Here is a 14722-nt window from a genome sequence, read left to right as displayed (position 1 = left end):
GTTAAACGAACTAAAGTTGACTCGCCATTCGCGGGAGAAATTACTCTGCATAACTTGTTGATTTCACGCGGTGTTGTCGTGGATAGTCCTATATCGATGCTAATAGCTATTTTAATAAACTGTTATGGCCGATATCTTAGGAATCGTTTTCAGACGGTTTGCAGCTGGATCTGTAACGAGTGATTTAATATTTCCCGCTAATTTAAAGGGAAACACTTTGGTACTCGGTGATGTAAATATGAGTACATCTGTTTTATTTCTTGCAGCTGTGACAGCAGCCACAGATCTGGGACTCAAAGTGCTGTTTTTTACTCAGACACCGTTTCAGTCTCTTCCTGTTTCGCTGAGGGGTTCAGTACCAGGACTCAAACTAGAAAGTCTGAAGGTAATATATATAGAGTCTGTATAATTGGTTTCTCTATTACACCTCATATGCAGAGGTGCAACATGTTATTTTAAAGCAGTTTTGATGTTTAAGTTGGATGAAGGTAAAATGCAACTGACATCTAAACTAATTCTTAAAGGGATAGTTCACCCAAAGATGAAAATTCTCTCATCATTTACTCACCCTCATGCCATCCTAAATGTGTATGACATTCTTTCTTCTGCTGAACACAAATTCAAGTTTTTAGAAGAATGTTTCAGCTCTGTTGGTCCATACAATGTAAGTGAATGGTGACCAGAATCTTTAAGCTCCAGAATCATACCCTCCCTAGCAACCGGGCCAATTTGGTTGCTTAGGAGACCTGGCTGGAGTCACTCAGCACACCCTTGATTCAAAATAAAAGTCAGCCAATTCATGGTTTCACATATGTTCTCTTGCAGAATATCAAGTTTGTGTATGCAAAGACTTTAGAAGAGTTGCTTGAGGACGTAGCATCTCTCCACGAGCTGGCGACAGAGACAGCGGCGCCTCCATCTCTGATTATCGTAGACGGCCTGGAGCGATATTTACACGTGCTGAGAAGTGGACACCTACAGGACGAACTGAGCCCTGCGGCCCACGTGGCGGCCCTCCTGCATGACACGGCTGCTTTTCTAACACAGGTCCTGCTGAACCGGGGCAAAAACCAGGGCGAGAATCAGGGACTGTGCAGGATCATGGTCTCCTTTCACTCTGAATGTGAAGGCAGATGGGACAATGAAGCACAGGTATCTGATCTTCTCCTCTCCGTACTGGACCGCTACCTGCAGGTGAGGTGCACTATAGAGGAGGTGAGAGGTGTGGAGGGGGCGGGGCTTAATGAGTGGCAGGTGTATCTGTCTGCTACATACCCTCAGCTGGACCAGCATGGTGAAGGATGTAGTGATCACAGACAGCAGTTGCATTTGGTGGTGCAGTCAGGTGGCGTACTGGAGTTTCGTCCAGTCCCTGGTGCGGAACTGGAGATTCCAGACCAACGGGATGATGGCAAACAGGAAACCGAGGGATGCAGAGATGGTGTGAACTAACCAAGAAAATCCCAACCCATGTGTAATTGTATTTGTAAATGTATTTCTCATTTCGACATTAATTCATTGGCATAGTGTAATATCTATAACCATATTTACATTATTCAGACATGAGGACAGTATTCACATTGAAAGAAATGCAATTTAATGTTTAAAACACTACAGATTTGTAAAGTTTGACATAGAAACTTCAGCACATTTGAATGGTTGCAGGCAGATGCATTGTACACAATCAATATTGTATAAAGGATAGGATAAGCAGACATACATACTATTTGTTTTTTTATTCAAACGGCAGCATTACAGTCTAACATTGAAATGCTTGAAAAAGATCAATAGACTGAAATGTTGTTTAAATAAATGTTAAAACGAAGCTGGTTCTCAGTAGTACTTTTAGGTATTCATTAAAAACAACCTGGTACATACTGGTGGAAATAAGACCCTTTAAAAATTGCCACACATTTTTCTTTAAAGTACAAATTAATAGTCATATAATGTAGAACTATAAACATGCATTCATACAAGGAAAATAAATGTATGCAAGAAGTGAAATAATATACACTGGTGGCCAAAAATATACACTTGCGGAATAATGTGCAGATTTTGCTCTTTCAGAAGGAAATTGGTACTTTTATTCATCAAAGTGGCATTTAACTGATCACAACGTATATTCAGGATATTACTGATGTAAAAAACTGCACCATCACTATTTGAAAAAAGTCATTTTTGATCAAATCTAGACAGCAGCATCACTCCAACACATTATCCTTGAGTAATCATGATCAATTGATCATTTGATAATAGAAAATCACTTGCCATTATATCAAACACAGTTGAAAGATATTTGGTTTGTTAAATGAAGCTTAACGTTGTCTTTGTGTTTGTTTCAGAGTTGCCACAGTATGCAATAGACTGACATGTCTTAAGGTCAATATTAGGTCAAAAGTGGCAAATAAGGAAACCGCTTTCTCTAGAAACTCGTCAGTCAATCATTGTTTTGAGGAATGAACGCGATACAATGCTTGAAATTGCCAAAAAACTGCAGATTTCATACAAAGGTGTACACTACAGTCTTCAAAGACAAAGCACAACTGACTCTAACAAGGACAGAAAGAGATGTGGAAGGCCAGATGAACAACTAAACAAGAGGATAAGTACATCAGAGTCTTTAGTTTGAGAAATAGAGGCCTCACATGTCCTCCGCTGACAGCTTCATTGAATTCTACCCGCTCAACACCAGTTTCATGTACAACAGTAAAGAGAAGACTCAGGAGGTCTTATGGGAAGAATTGCAAAGAAAAAGCCACTTTTGAAACAGAAAAACAAAAAGAAAAGGTTCGAGTGGGCAAAGAAACACAGACATTGGACAACTGATAATTTTAAAAGAGTGTTATGGATATTTTGTGGGATCAGTTAGACTGTAAGATGATTGAGAAGTGCCCGACAAGACAGTCCCATCTATGGCAAGTGCTACAGGAAGTGTGGGGTGAAAGGTCACCTGAGTATCTGGACAAACTGACAGCTGCAATAACAAGGATCTGCAAAGCTGTCATTGCTGCATGTGGAGGATTTTTTAATGAGAACTCTTTGAAGTAGTTTAAGAAGTTCTGGACATTTTATTCAAATTGTAATAGTAATTTTTCACATTATTAATATCCTGAATATACATTGTGATCAGTTGAATGCCACTTTGGTGAATAAAAGCACCAATTGCTTTCCATAAGATCAAAATCTGCACATTATTCCAATCTTTTGGCCGTAAGTGTATATAACAAGACTTAACTGAAATGGGTGACATTTTTTTTTTTTTTTTTAATAAAAAATACATTAGAAGAATATTTGGAGCGTTATACATACAAATAGAAAGATTGCTCAGAAAATATTTGACCTACAAAAATGAAAAGACATTACAATATACATCTCAGAAACAACACTAACCACCTTTTTGCTTTTTATCTTTATGCTTTAAAAATAATAATACAGGAAAAATACAATTATTTACTTCAGTAAATGGCAGAACTTGCATTAGGGATCTGATATTTAGGGGCATTTTTGACCTTTATGTGGGCATTTAAAAAACGCTGTGTGTCAGCTTTTTATGTAAAATACTTAAAATAATTTATTAAAACAAATCCCTAATTAGTTAAGACTGTTTCCCATACATTTTAGTCTGCATCAACTCATATTTTGTATGTAATAGGCTTAGAATAAAATATGAGGAAATATATCAAAATAAAAAAGGAGGTAATTTATTACGGGGGTAGTTTTTTGCCCATGCATTTAACATTTTGCAGGCATTTTAGCCCCATGCCCCCTTTATTATTGTCTGACCAACTACAATTATAAAAATAAACACTGATTTTGGAGGTTTCTGTACAGTAAATTGAGCATGCTGTGCATTGCAAACCTTGAGGTGACCATCAAGCTCTGAGAAATACACTGTTTCATACCAACCACAAGTGCATTCCCAGAATGCACTAGCATTTTCACTCAGAGCACCCAAGCATAGAAAGGATTTTATCCTTTGTAATGATAGTTATTAAGACTGACTTCCTCCTCTAACCTCTGACCTAATGTTTTACACATCTGAAAAAATATGCATGAAGTTAAACCCCAAAACAGCATGCTCAAAGGAAAACTGTTAATTATATCAAAACAGCTATGTACATTTTTTACAACACAGATTTCAGCTTGGGAAAACCCAATACCGGATAACGTGACATTTAATTTATTCATAATTAAAGACAAAAAAATAAAAATGTAAATGTAAAAATAACACCTTCACTGATATTTGGAACTAATGCATAATATGCTTTACAAAAATGTTGATTATCAGCTGCCAAAATAATGCTATTATGTTAGAAGTAACACTTTAGGCTACTAATCCATTTTCAGTTTCTTAACGGCATAATTTTCCAACATATGTTGCAATGGAGAGCATTTTTTGAATCGATTTGTTTTCAGTGGAGGAAAACTCCATTCTAGTGTGGATGAAATGCGTAAACAGCGAAATGTTTTCAAATGAAAACGTACTAATCCGTTTAAGTTTGAAACCTCCATTTTCAGTTTCCTAAAGTAATTGTATGTGGGATTGGAGAACATTTTTGAAACTCTCCATTTTAGGTGGAGGGAAACGGCGTTCTAGTGCAGATGAGAGGCGTAAATGTTCGAAGTTAATGCGTTTACAAACGAAAATGTACTAATCTGTTTAAATTTGAAACATTTACATTTATGCATTTGGCAGACGCTTTTATCCAAAGCGACTTACAGAGCCCTTATTACAGGGACAATCCCCCCGGAGCAACCTGGAGTTAAGTGCCTTGCTCAAGGACACAATGGTGGTGGTCAGTGGGGCTTGAACCTACAACCTTCTGATTACCAGTTATGTGCTTTAGACCACTACACCACCACCACTCAGTTTGCCGTTTCCTGAAGGAATTGTATGTGGTATTGTAGAACATTTTTGAAACTCAGTTTTCAGTGGAGGGAAACGTCATTCTAGTGTGGATGGGAGGCGTAAATGTTGCGAATTTTATGCGTGTACAAACAAAAATGTTGTAATCCATTTAAGTTTGAAATCTCCGCCTTTAAGTTTCCTAATTTCATTGTATTCCGTTGTGCAGTAATGGAGTGCTTTCGAAAGTTAGCATTTTTGGTGGAGGAAAGCACCATTCCAGTGTCGAAGACAGGCGTAAACATGGGAAAATCTATGTATTTTCAAATGAAAACAGATCAGTGTTTACGTGACTTTAGTGTTACTGTGATAACAACAGAATTAGCTTATTTTATCTGATGGAATATGCTTTGTCTAATGAAAGATTCTAGTGTTGTGTGTTTCTTAAATGCTGTATCTCAAACAGAAGTCTGCAAGATCTTGATCTGAATTCTCCTTGTGATGCACCGCTCTGTCAGTCTCTCATACAACATAAAGGGTTTTAGTAAACATATTGTTTATCCATATTCCCCGTAAAAAATTCCCAAAGATCTTCCGATCAGTATCCAGATTATATGCAATGACCAGAGAGTGGCCACTTGTGGCCAAAAATCTCATTTTTGTATTTGTTGGTGTAAATCTCCCGTTTCCCAAGATCCACAATCCTACTCATCGGGCTGTAGTCCATAGAGACTCCAGAGTCTGCTACAGCCATATAAGCGTATCCCGGCCCTTTAGGTGGCCATGTGTGGTTTGGAAACTCAAAGCTGGATTGGGACGACAGTCTGCCTGAACCGGAACTCTGCTGGAGGGATCCGAGATCAGAATGCGAAGCGCTCAAAGACACCGTTCCTGTTGTGGTGAAGAGAGCCTGCAGGGGTAACGACTCTTTGAAGATATCATCTACCTGGTCTTCAACTTCTCCGGTATGCTGGGTGTTATTATTTAGAGTGACGTAGGTGTTGTGTGATTCTAGTAACATCGGCTGGGAGAGGATTTCTGGGTTTTCTTGAAGGGTTCTCAACTGCTCCATGATCCAATGGGCGTGGGGGGACTCTCGCCATCTGTCAGTTAAACCAGAGTCTGTAGCCTCACTTACCATCTTCTTCTCTTCTTCCTCCATTTGTTTCCTGTCTTGTCCTGGGGAAGTCATATGAGTGGCTAGCGAAACCTCCAACAGAACTTCTAGAGGTGATGGAAGCTCTTCGGGGTAGACATGGACTGGTCTTCCCCAGATACTCCCATTACCTTGACTCATCCATTCCTGTGGGCCAAGAAAATATTAAATAGTTCATAACTGAATGTCTAGACCAGGAACTAATGTCTTTTTATCAGAGATAGTGCAATTTAAATGAGCCTTTTCCACCTTTATAGACATGGCTGGACAAGGGACGACAACCACAAACATTGACCTGAACACTCGGACAATGGCTTGCAAAATGGCTATACAAATTTTGGATAATACATTTTAATTTCGGGAATTAGTTACAAAATGTATGCATTTAGTTGTGGGTCAGGGTGTAGCCTCCTTGTTGGGCCTTGGGCAAAGTGGAGGAGCCATAAATTATTTTGACTCAGGCCCCGTGAATTCAAGAAATGTCCCCTGTCTATGAACAATAGTTTTCTGTTATTGGTTAAGTCTTTTTAGTCTATTATAATATATGGTTTGATACTGTGTAAATGGTACTTTCAACCAGAATAAATAAATAAAATTACCTTAAAATCACCTTTGTAGACAGTGAAGAGTCCTGGAAACTTGTATTCTGGTGTTGGAATGTCAGGCCAAAGTTTCTTTAGAAGAAACCTGTAATGGCGAACATAAGTGGCTCGTTATTTATTCATTCATATAAATAACTGACTTTGGATAAAAGCATCTGCATACTAGTGAACAAAGCCTTCTCTAAATGACTCGATCAAACCGTTTCGCAAAGCTTTGGCAGATCACCCAACTTTAAGGGATGTAATGTCTGTGAATTGACAACAACGTTAACAAAATGGGAATAATTAATATTATTAATAATTTACATTGTTAAGAATATTGCTTAAAATAGTGTTGTTAATAATATTGAGACAAAAAACTATATTTGATGCAATCTTTAAAACCTAATAGTGAAAATCCTTTTATGTAAAATGCTGTGCAGGGACATTGGAGACCACGTTTGTGTGATGAATGAGTTGTGAATCATTTTATTGAACCGGTTTAATGAATCAAAACTGTTCGGACGAACCAATTTACTTAATGAATCAGACTTCCCAACGCTAATACATTCATGACAATACAGCCTGTGAATTTTAATGTTTTGAATATATGATTTGAAAACCTACTTTTGTTGGGACAGAATCACAGTCAGAGACAGCAACAAGAGAATCAGTCCAATGAATAGGACCAATAACACAATTAGAGGATCCATGTCTGGTAGTAAAAGACAAACAGAAAAAGTGTCAAAACAGACCAAAAGTTTCCATCCAGCCATCCATTGTATTCAAACAACATCAGACTTATAGCCTTCAAATGGACTTTTGGAAAAGGCTTTCTCTCAAAATAAGATCAGAAAGATGCTATAGGCTGAACATTTTAAGCTAGTTGCCGCAGTATCTTCAAAAAGTTTTGAAAAGCGGTTTACCGGTTGGTGGTGTGCTTCCAAATACAGGTCCAGTCCAAGCACTCCAGTAGCCTTTATATGACACACCATCAGGTTTGACACGGACCCACACCTTGTATCTGGTGCCTGGCTGCAAACCCCTCAAGACAAGCATGGTGCTGGCCTTTATCTCCTCCACCTTCAAAAGACATTTCACTAATGGTGAGGTTTAACATAAAGAAAGTTAATTTATGACTAACAAGGTGCTATATACAAGTTACAATGTGCAGTATATGCAACTATGCGCCTTATGAAATGTAAATAAAGAGCGCTAACCTTGCTCAAGTGACTTCCCTCCACTGCGAATCTGACCTCATATATCATACTGTCATCCATATATTTGAGAGGTGGAGGCAGCCAGCTCACGTTTAACTGCCCTTCCTTCCTTGAGCTCACGACTGTAAGGTTTCTGGGAGGATCTAGAAAAACTGTAAGCAGAGAGATGTTGTAAGGAAGGAAATATGGGGACATTACAGAAGCGTTATGATGTGTTGTGGAGGATGCATCATCTTCAATGGTCTGTTGTCATTGCATAAAGCTTTAATGAACTTACAGACATTCTCCACATTGAGGCTGCGATTGTAGAGCATCCGACCATCACAAAAAACCTGCACAACGAGGGCCGTGAAGAACAAAGTTTGGGGCAGTTTGCAGAAGAAAACTGTTCTGTTACTGGCCAGTAAAGACTTAACAGCACATGTCCTTTGGTTCTCATTCCTGTGGACATATGAAAAAACAAATACAAATTACACTGATATTACACTGTCATGTTAACTTAACTGACATCACTGTGTTGGTCTATATACCGGACTATTTCTCGATCTGTTATTCAAACTACCCATCGATATAGCACATGTCTATCTATCTCACCTCTCCATCTAAAGTAAGAAAGAAAGAAGAAAGTGAGAAAGGAAGTTCCACAGAAAAAAAGTTTCTAAAGAAAAAGTTTAAGAGAAGAACATTTGACCTAATCTGTATAAACTTATAGTGAAAATACAGTGATAAACAGTCATTTAAAAATATTTTATGGAAAATGCTGCGTTGGAGAAGACCTTTGAGCAATGACTCGGTTGTTAATAGTATAATATATACACACTGATCAGCCACAACATTAAAACAACCTGCCTAATATTGTGTAGGTCCCCCTCATGCCACCAAAACAGCACCAACCTACTGCTATTCTTCTCAGCACAGTTGTACAGAGCGGTTATCTGAGTTACCGTATACATTGTCAGTTCAAATCAGTCTGGCCATTCTCTGTTGACCTCTCTCATCAACAATGCATTTCCATCTACAGAACTGCCGCTCACTGGATGTTTTTTGTTTTTGGCACCATTCAAAGTAAATTCTAGAGACTGTTGTGTGTGAAAATCCCAAGAAATCAGCAGTTACACAAATACTCAAACCAGCCCGTCTGGCACCAACAATCATGCCACCGTCCAAATCACAAAGATACATTTTTTCCCATTCCGATGGTTGATGTGAACATTAACTGAAGCTCCTGACCCGTATCTGCATGATTGACTGATTAGAAAATCACATAGATGATTGTTGGTGCCAGACGGGCTGGTTTGAGTATTTCTGTAACTGCTGATCTCTTGGGATTTTCACACACAACAGTCTCTAGAGTTTACTCAGAATGGCGCCAAAAATCTAAAGAAAGCTTGAAATAATATTCTAAAAAAGTTCAAAAGTAAATTCAAAATAAAGACAGGAAGATCAAAAGAATATATGTTCAAAATATTGAAAGAAAGTTTGAAATATAAAACATTCAAAAGGACGTTTAAAAGAAATAAAGTTTGAAAGTTAAAGTTCAAAAGAAATTTCCAATGAAAGAATGTTTGAACGAAAGAAGCGCATTTTCTACCTAATTAATCAATTACATGATTTATGTTACTCAACTGCATTAAGTACTGCTATTCTTAAATGTAGTTACTTACTTATACGAATACATGAATGTATATTGATGAAGTGAACCATTCTTCTCTTGTTCTTCTTCCCAAAAGCAGGTGAGGTCCTTCTTTCCCTCCACAAAACATTTCAGATCCTCTGTGTCTTCTTGGAGTAACTGGGCCACTGAACAATTACGTTAAAAACAGTTAGCATTATTCAATGTCAAGTTTCGTTATGATGCATGATTTGCATGACCAGTGAACATTGAAAATCGTTTTATTTCGCATCTCGAAGAGAATATCGGGTGTAAAAGACATCCTGCAAATCTGCAATCTTTAATGAAACATTAAATAAAAGAATAAAGAATTTAGAAAGTGTTTGGGCGTTAGAAAAAACTGATATATTTGTCACTTTATATAATATATTATTCATATATAATATATTGCCACTGGGTTAGAAAATCATACATTTATACGTTCAAATAATTCAAAGACAATTAACTGCAGACAGTTAACAAAACCAGACTAATAATATAGCATTGTGTTTCTCACCTTTACTTTCAAAACTGTGTCCTCCTGTTGTGATGAAAGCAAGGCACAGCATGAAAATAGCTTTCAATTTGTCACTTCTCATTTTTCTTTTTGTAATTTGCAGTACATTGCTGCTTGAGATGAATAAAAATACTCCTTTTCCTGTGGACTCACGTACATTTCATCCGGTAAGCTGACGGTGTGTTAGGACAGTATATTTACTCTTTTACTACTAGAAGGTGCAGTGCCAAAAAGTGTGTTGTTTAATGGGCGGAGCTTGAGTGAGTACATGCTGTCATTACTGTTTGATGTGCTCACTTCCCCTGCATGATACAAGATACACACTCTCCAACATAAAAACGGGTGTCTGCAGATATATGGTGTAAATTTGGTAGTCTATACACTTTACAAGTTCTTTGGTATTTAATGCATGTTGAGCATGTGACAGTCAATAGGTGCAAGTGTTTTGAAGACTTAAAACTGTGTGCACAGTGTCCTGTACACAGTAACCGGTTCTTTTTATCAAAGTCTGACACTCTTGTTTTTTGCGCTCAACCTGTGTTATCAGCACAGCTCTGGACTTCTCTTGTGCACAGATAAGCACAAGTGTTGCAACTCGATCCAGTCTGCCTGCAGCTCACTGTCCATTATCACTATGACACGTCTTTACCGTTATTTGAACCCGAGACACGTTGTTTATATGCCAAATGTAACACTCGATTAGGACGACAGGTGGACTTAATCATCCAAAAGTCTTTGTCCGTTTGGTAAAGAATTATTTTAACATTGTTTAAATGGATAGTTCACCCCCAAAATAATGTATTTACCCTCAAGTTCATGCCGTGCCTCTGGAACGTTCTGAATGATATATTTTGTCTTCAACACGATAAGCAAAGTCGTACGGGTTTGGAACAACACAAGGGTGCGGAAATGATGGCAAAAAATGTTTGGGGTGAACTATCACTTTAAACAGAATTTCCAACCAAATTGAAAGCATTTAAAAGTGCTAAAATGGTCATCGGTTATAAATATGAGAGAGTAGTTGCATTTTCTAGTTTAATACATGTTTTAGATACTACTGTACATTGACAAAAACAGATGACATGTGCAACTCGGGTCAAAAGTGCATGCATTTCACTGGTTTCCTTTTTAACTCTGGAGGTTGTGGGTTTCTGGGTAACAGGAAAATGACATGCAGGAAGCCCCTTTGTCAAAGTTTTCTGGGTACACAGATAAAAGCAGATGACTTGGCAGAGATATGGATATGTAGTCGTAAATTTCAGATGCTATCAGAGCTCAAGCGAGTGCACAAAATGACTTCTCTTGTCCAAATGCAAGTAGTCTTCAGGTTCCTCATACTTCTAGTCATGTTTTACATTCTGTTGTTTTGAATGTACCTGGTTTATGGTGTAAATCAGACTTATTTCACAGTAGGATGACTTATCTTTAACTAAAATCGGTCTGTGCTTTCCTAAATGTGAAACACTGCCCCCAGTGGGCAAAGCGGTAAGTGTTGTTGGGCGTACAGACATGTGCGAGTACCAGTTTCCGACTGAAATGTCCACGGGGCGCCAAAAGAGATTTGTTTTCAGCTGTACAGGCTGAGATAGAGTGAAGATGAATAAACTGAACCCCCCAGCCTAAACCCAACACTTAAACCTAACCATCAGTGTGATGAAAATGTAATTTTATAGGGAAAAACGCAACCTCGGAAATGTGATCGTCACTGATGTTGCAGAATATGAACCCGGGTCTCCCATGCTGCTGACGTGCTTCCGCCACAGGGGAAGGTAAACACACTGGAGCAGATGCAAACATGTCTGAATCTAGATGGTGCTTGTTGGGGTGTCTTATAATAATAAGATCGATCATAGGGTACCGAAACTCTAGGAAACAACATGCCAATTCCCATTGACAAAATGTGTGAAATCCCACCGACTTCAATGGAAGGACGAACTTAGCCATATTTACAGACCATAGTGATTAACAGGTTATTAAGCAACCACCCAGAAAACCCTCACAACACCCAAGCAACTGTATAGCAATGGACTAAAAAAACATTTAGAACAACAGAGCCACTGCATGGCAACACCCCGACAACCAACCAGAACACCCTTGTGCCAGCAAGTTTTGAACAGGCAAACACCAATCGCATTTCCTTCAGAAAATGTCCAAATCTAGGACTGTTCAGCTAGTTCTATATTATCGGTCTATTGGAAATTTTGCCCAATACTTAGTAGGTCCTCGTGGTGGCGTGGTTACTCACATCAATCCGGGTGGCGGAGGACAAGTCTTAGTTGCCTCCGGCTTCTGAATCATGTGGCTCGCTGTGCATGACACCGCGGAGACTCACAGCATGTGGAGGCTCATGATACTCTCCACGATCCACACACAACTTACCACACGCCCCCTTGAGAGCGAGAACCACTAATCATGACCACAAGGTGGTTACCCCATGTGACTCTACACTCCCTAACAACCAGGCCAATTTGGTTGCTTAGGAGACCTGTTCTTACACAACAGCTCTAAAATGGTAAATGTTCTGCATTTAAATAGCGCCTTATTAACCTTAGCGGTATTAAAAGTGCTTTACACTGCATCTCATTCACACACCAATGGCGGCAGAGCTGCCATACAAGGTGCTAGCCTGTCATTGGGAGCAACTTGGGGTTCAGTGTCTTGCCCAAGGACACTTCAGCATGTGGAATTGAACCACCAACCCTGTGATTAGTGGCCGACCCGCTCTACCACAGACGCCCCAATCTTAATGTTGCACATATATAAAGATTGGAGTGGTGGTGGTGTAGTGGGCTAAAGCACATAACTGGTAAACAGAAGGATGCTGGTTCGAGCCCCACAGCTGCCACCACCACCATTGGGCTCTTGAGCAAGGCACTTAACTCCAGGTTGCTCCGGGGGGGATTGTCCCTGTAATAAGTGCACTGTAAGTCACTTTGGATAAAAGCGTCAGCCAAATGCATAAACGTAAATGTTAATTGCTGTGTCCGCTGTAATGGTGAGTATAATTCTGAACAAACAATTTAACATTTATCTTAAAAGGTTTTATGGTGTATCTCACAAACATCAAGTAAAAAAAATGCCCAGGTCATATCATAAATGATATCTGGCCTCAAAATGATAAGAAAAAATTATAACAAAGAAAATAGATTTCGCACATAGAAAATTAAACCTATTTTTCTGACCATCATTTGTTACATTGTAAAGCGCAATTGTAAGAATACATCGTGATAGTATTTGTCGTAATGAATTTATGATGGCTTTAATCATGATAAAAGGATGATTTCCATATTACACAATACAGTAATGAGTATATTACAGTAAAACACGATTTGTTTCCAGATTTCAGTAATGAGAATTTGGAGGGTAATGTGCTTAATCGACATGAAAGTAGTACATTTAAAAAATTAAAAACTAAAATTAAGGTTACAATAGGTTACATTTCCTTCCTGCAATATTTAATTCTGTGCTATATGAAATATGTACTGTACTGGATATTTCTTTGTGAAATTCACCCATTTAGTCTAGAAACACAAACTATCCAGTGTCAAAGTGGTATCAGAGGCCAATTCATTGTGTCACTAAAGAGATTTTCAATGATACCAGCGATAAGAACTTAAGAAACAAAATTACAACATTGTGCAAAAGAATTTATACAGAAAGTATGTTACACAAAAATCTCTATACCATAGTTCACACAGTATATTTAACACAAGTGAGGCTTTGAGGCATGAAGTCAAAAGAAAAATCAACAGTAAAAGACGAGGAGAGAGAAAAGAAGAGAAGACCTCTACTTGAGCTTAACTAGACTTAACCAGCAGCCTGTGAGACTTCAGATATTAACATCACTGATCAAATCAGCAGGCATTCAGAATCAGGCCACTGAATCCGGATTCATTCTTTTAAAGTTCACTGACTGTTCACTGATAAGGAGCCTTGCAATAAAAAATTTAATACAGATCAAAGTAATACATTTTTCTAGAGCTAAAGTAAATTTATTCCCAACAAAGGAGCGGGTACATGTGTGTAGAGACTAAATGCATTCAAGAAACAAGCAGAAAGAATCTGATTAAAATGTTTGTAAAATCATTCATAATAAGTTGTTGCACTGAATTGAATGCAACAATTTTTGCATGAATTGTTTCAATTTAATTGCAGAAATTACCGTCGGAATGGTTTTACGAAAGAAAAATAATACTGAATTAAATACAACTATTTGTTTAAGATTCGTTTGGTATATTAATATTTATTGGATGTGACAATTTATGTAAGAATAGTTTCAGAAATGCTTTATTGAATAAAGTAACAATTTATAGCCACCTTTGTACCAACAATGTATTGAATTTAATGTGACACGTGATTTATTGAATGTGACAATTTATGCTAGAATGGTTTTATAAACAATTGCCGAATGGAACGCAACAATTTACGTAAAAACAGACTCTTTCAATTTGACCATTAAACAACTGAAGAATAGTTTAATGAATTGTTTATTAAATTGAGTGACAATTTATGTATGAATTGTTTTCAAAAGGATTATTGCATTTAATTCGACAATTTATGTCTGAATGGTTTTACGAACAATTTATTTAATTGAATGTGACGTTACATATTGATTGTTTTACAAACTATTTATTTAATTGAATGTGACGTTACATATTGATTGTTTTACAAACTATTTATTTAATTGAATGTGACGTTACATATTGATTGTTTTACAAACTATTTATTTAATTGAATGTGACGTTACGTAT

General features: G+C 37.7%; 2 protein-coding genes across 2 annotated transcripts; one reads left to right on the top strand and one right to left on the bottom strand.

Annotated features, from left to right (window-relative positions):
* The first annotated feature begins 59 nt into the window (after window positions 1-59).
* swsap1 (SWIM-type zinc finger 7 associated protein 1) lies at window positions 60-3185 on the top strand. The gene is made up of 2 exons (XM_052132353.1): window positions 60-385; window positions 826-3185. Exons 1-2 carry the CDS (start codon window positions 125-127, stop codon window positions 1450-1452), a joined length of 888 nt encoding a protein of 295 aa, XP_051988313.1. The 5' UTR covers window positions 60-124; the 3' UTR covers window positions 1453-3185.
* Window positions 3186-4089: 904 nt separating this feature from the next.
* On the bottom strand, window positions 4090-10152 carry LOC127647847 (erythropoietin receptor-like). The gene is made up of 8 exons (XM_052132339.1): window positions 9972-10152; window positions 9468-9603; window positions 8081-8244; window positions 7804-7955; window positions 7510-7666; window positions 7211-7298; window positions 6602-6689; window positions 4090-6149 (listed from the first exon to the last, which is right to left on the bottom strand). Exons 1-8 carry the CDS (start codon window positions 10051-10053, stop codon window positions 5457-5459), a joined length of 1560 nt encoding a protein of 519 aa, XP_051988299.1. The 5' UTR covers window positions 10054-10152; the 3' UTR covers window positions 4090-5456.
* Between the last annotated feature and the right edge of the window lie 4570 nt (window positions 10153-14722).

Source organism: Xyrauchen texanus, chromosome 8 (genome assembly GCF_025860055.1).
Source record: "Xyrauchen texanus isolate HMW12.3.18 chromosome 8, RBS_HiC_50CHRs, whole genome shotgun sequence".
Taxonomy (NCBI): Eukaryota; Metazoa; Chordata; class Actinopteri; order Cypriniformes; family Catostomidae; genus Xyrauchen; species Xyrauchen texanus.
Note: the sequence above shows the minus strand (reverse complement) of the source record. Positions and strands in the feature narration are given on the sequence as shown.